General features: G+C 43.8%; 1 protein-coding gene across 1 annotated transcript; it reads left to right on the top strand.

Annotated features, from left to right (window-relative positions):
- The first annotated feature begins 504 nt into the window (after nucleotides 1-504).
- On the top strand, nucleotides 505-3,697 carry LOC144711822 (protein STRICTOSIDINE SYNTHASE-LIKE 5-like). The gene is made up of 4 exons (XM_078585904.1): nucleotides 505-961; nucleotides 1,323-1,630; nucleotides 2,981-3,113; nucleotides 3,179-3,697. Exons 1-4 carry the CDS (start codon nucleotides 554-556, stop codon nucleotides 3,452-3,454), a joined length of 1,125 nt encoding a protein of 374 aa, XP_078442030.1. The 5' UTR covers nucleotides 505-553; the 3' UTR covers nucleotides 3,455-3,697.
- Nucleotides 3,698-5,289: the final 1,592 nt, after the last annotated feature.

Below are 5,289 nucleotides of genomic sequence, written 5' to 3'. Positions count from 1 at the left end.
ATCTTAATTAAAATTCCTATTGGTCGGTGACGTGGTTGCCGAGTTGTTCACTCTTCTTCTTCGTCTTTGTCTTCTTCTTCCTTAACAGGGACACCATGTCATACATTAGGTGATCAACAATAATGGAACACACATCAAGGCATGGTAATACAGAGATGTGAAATGCCATATCCAATCATGGCATAGTTTTTGGATCTACAGAGGGTGTGGAACTTTAAATGGATGCAACTTGTGTTCCGACACTTATTCAAATTTATCGCCTTCTCGGCGTCCAACTCCGCCATGGCTCATTTTGGAAGACTTGGGTAGAAACATAACGCCATGGCTCATTTTGGAAGACGAACTATCGAACAGTAACTGTAACCAGTGGCAGAGTTTCCTAATAGTTCAATAATTTTGACCTCAACTTAAAATATCTAGCTCACGCTGTCATCGTCAGTGGCGTAGGCCTACACGCCACGGCGTCACACTCGGTTCCGCGAGAAATCACATCTTTATACTGCCCAGATCGTTCGCGTCGTCTTCTTTCTTACCGCATCCGCCAAATTGAGCCATGGCGAATCCAAGTACCAGCAGGGGAATAATAATTCTTGGGTTCGTTCTCGCAACGCTCGTCGTCGCCCCTGTGTCTGTTCTGGTCGCTCTTTATCGCTCGGAAGCGCTCGATCCGGCGAGCTACCCGACAGACTACAACGAGAAGACTGTCACCGTGCCGACTGTCCGTAGCGGTATTCTCAAAATATCGGAGAAGATCGGCGAAGGGGTCTTGATCGGACCAGAGGACTTAGCGTATGACGCCGCTTCTGGATTTCTTTACACGGGCTGCGAAGATGGGTGGATACGACGGGTCGATCTGAACGCCCAGGAACAGACTGTGGAGGATTGGGCGTTCATCGAAGGACGGCCAGCGGGGATCGGTTTCGGTCCGGACAAGACCCTCTTCGTCGCTTCCGTGACCCAGGTACGTCACTCTTGTGCCTATCCCTTCTTTCACCCAGGGACTTCCGCAGTTTCCGTGTGAATATTTGAAGAGATGTAATATTTTTACAATCTTGCATAAAATTACTTCAGTTCATGTCTGGCAAACGGAAAGTGATTCAATCGTCATCAGGCATCCGTCATGACCACGGAACAGGGAACAAAACGGATCCCTTACTGGTCTTTTATGGAAAGAACATCATTGAAGTCTTTGCAAACTTAAATCTTTCGACCTCCCGTTGAAGAATTGAAATGTTCAATCCGAAATTTTCTATCTGGATATAGGCTGAGACGATCGTGTTGATAATTTATTATCCGGGATATCCTGAGAATGGTGATTACAGGGTCTGATAAGCGTCGATAAGGACAAGGTGGTCCGTCGATTGGCGACGGAGGCGGACGACCTTCCTTTTGGGCTGCCGGACGGCTTGGACGTGGGCACAGATGGCACAGTCTACTTCACTGATGCGTCTTTCAAGTACGATTTCTCGACGTACAAGGTCGCTGCCTTGGAGGCCCGGCCCTACGGGCGTCTGATAAGTTTCGATCCCGCCACTTCTCGCACAGAGGTGCTCCTCAGCAGCCTCTACTTCCCCAACGGCGTCGCCGTCTCCCCGGATCAAAACTCCGTCGTCTTCTGCGAGACGATCTTGCAAGTTTATCCAAAGAACTCTCTCTCTCTCTCTCTCCCTCCCTATCGTTACTCTCTTTCTCTATCTCTGTCCCCGTTTTATCTCTATCTCTATCTCTCTCTCTCTCCTCTCTATCTCTATATCTAACTCTCTCCTCATTATCTCTATCTCTATCTCTATATCTCTCTCTCTCTCCTATTTATCCCTATATATATCGCTCACCTATTTATATCTATCTCTATCTTTATATCTATCACTCTCTCTATATCTACCTCTCAACTCTTTATCTCTATCTCTATATCTACCTCTCTCTCCTTTTTATCTCTAGCTCTATATCTTCCTCTTTCCTCTTTATTTTTATCTCTATAACTACCTCTTTCTCCTCTTTATCTCTATCAATATATTTACCTCTTTCCTCTTTATCTCTATCCCTATAACTACCTCTCTCTCCGCGTTGTCTCTATCTCTATATCTATCTCTCTCCTCTTTCTTTCTATCTCTTTCTCTAAAAATATCTCTCACCTATTTATCTCTATCCCTATCTCTATATCTATCTATCTCTCCTCTTTATCTCCATATCTATCTCTCTCCTCTTTATCTCTATCTCTACCTCTATATCTATCTCTCTCTCCTCTTTACCTCTATCCCTACCTTTATATCTATCTCTCTCTCCTCTTTACCTCTATCCCTACCTTTATATCTATCTCTCTCTCCTCTTTACCTCTATCCCTACCTTTATATCTATTTCTCTCTCCTCTTTACCTCTATCTCTACCTCTATATCTATCTCTCTCTCCTCTTTACCTCTATCTCTACCTTTAAATCTATCTATCTATCTCTCCTCTTTACCTCTATCTCTACCTCTATATCTATCTCTCTCCTCTTTATCTCTATCTCTCCTCTCACTCTCTCCGTCTATCTCTCTCTCTCACCCTTTCTCTCCTCTCTGTACTTTTCTTCTCTCTCCCTCCTCTATCTCTGTCTCCTCTCTATATCTTTCTTCTCTCTCTCCCTCCCTCTCCCCTCTGTCTCCTCTCTATATCTTTCTTCTCTCTCTCCCCCCGTCTCCTCTCTATATCTTTCCTCTCTATCGTCTCTCTCTCTCTCCCTCTTTCTCTTCTCTCTTGTCTCCCTCTCTCTCTCTCTCTCTGTCCCCTCCATGTTTCTGTTTTCTCTCTCTCTCTCCCTCTTTCTCTTATCTCTTGTCTCCCTCGTTCTCTTATCTCTTGTCTCTCCCTCTCTCTCTCTCTCTCTCTCTCTCTCTATCTCTCTCTCTCTCTCGCTGTCCCCTCCATCTTTCTCTGTTTTCTCGTTCAAAGGAAACAAGAGACCACTCATCTTATACTCTCGTTCTCCCATTTTCACCCGCAGGAGAAGGTGCAAGAAGTACCACATCCGCGGAGAGAAGAAAGGGACCGTTGATCTCTTCATTGACGGCCTTCCTGGCCTTCCAGACAACATCCGCTACGATGGCGATGGACGTTTCTGGATCGGACTCTGCGCGGTAAAATACCCATCTATTCTCTTCTGTCGCTGTTGCCCGCAACTGATCCCCGCTACATGACACAGGGAATGAGCAAGGGATTGGCTCTTTTCCAGTACCCGGTGGTGAGGAAGATATCCCTCATCTCGTCCAAGTACGGAGACCTCACCGACAAATTTTTGAAGGGTGCGGGAGTTTTGTCTGTCAGCGTGGAAGGAGAGCCGCTGGTGCTGTATAAGGATCAGCAGCTGTCACTATCCACGGTTGGTCTGAAGGTTGGAAGACATCTCTATTACGGCTCACTGGTCGCGGCATACATGAGCAGGATTCCTTTAGATGAAGATGTAGCCTATGGGAAATGAAGTTCCTACGGTTTTTTTTTTTGTTTCTACTTTTGGGTCTGCTCAGTGACGACACCTTCTCTTAGGGTTCGCAAGTGAATCCGGTGAAGAGAAATGAATCTCTCGCGCAGCAAAAAGAACAGGGGTAGAGAAGGAGGGGAAGAAGAGAAGAGACACAATGTAGTAGAAGATCTTTGTTAATCCATCAAGTTGTTTGTAAACAGTGTGTTTGTATTTATATTGTAACATAATAGTCGTTATGTAGTTGTTTCTATATTTAATCATAGCCGTTATAACAAATTATAACGATTATAATGAAAACAATACTGGCCGTTGATCCAAACAGCTATCTTTAATCCTAACGACTATATTTGTCCTAACGGCCATCTTTGATCCTAACAACTATATTTCATCCTATCTATGTTCGACCTATATTTCATCTTATTCACTATTTCTCTAGCGAGTATAGGGGTACGTTCTTTATTTTACTAGGCTATCTGTTATATTTAATCCTATTGGTTCATACCTGGTCACTTGTTGCTGTTGACTCGTCTTGAACGGAGCTCTTCAATCTTGAACGGGTTCTTCAGTTTTGAACGGAGTTAGAAACTCCGTTATCACCCCCCTTCAAGCTCATCGGCAGAGTGTCGAAGACGTTGAGCTTGCTCCTTAGGTGTAGGAACCTGCCTTTGGGAAGAGGCTTTGTGAGCGCGTCTGCAAGCTGGCCATCACTCCCCACAAAGCGAATTTGCAAGTTCTTGCTTGCAACTTGTTCCCGAACAAAGTGGAAGTCTATCTCGATGAAACACAGGATTAGCGGCGAGATATGTGGCTCAAATATTTGTCACACCAGAGGAGAGATTTTGTCGATGATGCTTGGTGAATTTCTTTCAGGAGGGATTGGATCCAGATTACTTCAGAAGCACAATTCGCCAATGCTTTGTGCTCGGCCTCGGTACTTGAACGGGCGACCGTAGGCTGTTTCTTGGAGCTCCAGGAGACTAGATTTTTACCAATATACACAAGGAATGCTCCAGTGGATCAACGATCAACTTTGTCACCTGCCTAGTCTGCGTCACTAAATGCATTTATGGTAAAATTTGAACCACGATGGATTAATAGGCCATAAAGAATACTTCCCTTTAAATACCGAAGGAGGTGTTTCAGATGTTGCCAATCACCTTGTGATGGTGAATGCATTCCTTGACACGCCTTGTTAACCGCAAACGCAATGTCAGATCGGATAAGTGTTAAGTACTGAAGAGACCCAACCAATTGTTGATAAAGAACAATATCATGTTGTGAAGGATCATTAAGTTGAGCAGGAGATACAGCAGATGGAGTGGCTGACGGTTTGCAGTTTGCCATGTTAGCCCGATACAAAATGGAGGAGATGTATTTTGATTGGGACAGGATGAAACCTTCTTGATGTTTGATTAATTCAATACCAAGAAAAAAATGTGCGGGGCCTAGGTCCTTTATTGCAAATTTAGTGTTAAGATGAGTTACTAGGTGAGACATTTTAGAAATTTCAGGACAGATTATTAAAATATCGTCAACGTATATGAGAATGAATATAGGTACAGGTTGCAACCGAAAAAACAAAGAAGTGTCTGTTTTAGAAGCAATAAACCCAAGATCTGATAAACACTCGGTCAATTTTGTGAACCAAGCTCGTGGAGATTGTTTAAGACCTTATAAGGATTTATGCAAGCAACAAACATGATTCGGATGAAGTTTATTCTTAAATCCAGGAGGTTGTTCCATTTATATTTTTTCGTGCAAATCACCATGTAAGAATGCATTTGACACATCTAGTTGATGAATGCAACAATTTTGACTGATAGCTAAAGAGA

This window comes from Wolffia australiana, chromosome 14 (assembly GCF_029677425.1).
Source record: "Wolffia australiana isolate 7733 chromosome 14, ASM2967742v1".
NCBI lineage: Eukaryota > Viridiplantae > Streptophyta > Magnoliopsida > Alismatales > Araceae > Wolffia > Wolffia australiana.
The sequence above is the reverse complement of the archived record's forward strand: the minus strand, read 5'-3'. Positions and strand labels throughout refer to the sequence as shown.

What these genes read in the sequence shown, in the direction of transcription:
- LOC144711822 (XM_078585904.1), top strand. Translation starts at nt 554, where the DNA reads ATGGCGAATCCAAGTACCAGCAGGGGAATAATAATTCTTGGGTTCGTT. An exon ending in TCGTCGCTTCCGTGACCCAG is followed by an intron (nt 962 to 1,322) that starts GTACGTCACTCT and finishes TGGTGATTACAG; the next exon opens with GGTCTGATAAGCGTCGATAA. An exon ending in GTCTTCTGCGAGACGATCTT is followed by an intron (nt 1,631 to 2,980) that starts GCAAGTTTATCC and finishes TTTCACCCGCAG; the next exon opens with GAGAAGGTGCAAGAAGTACC.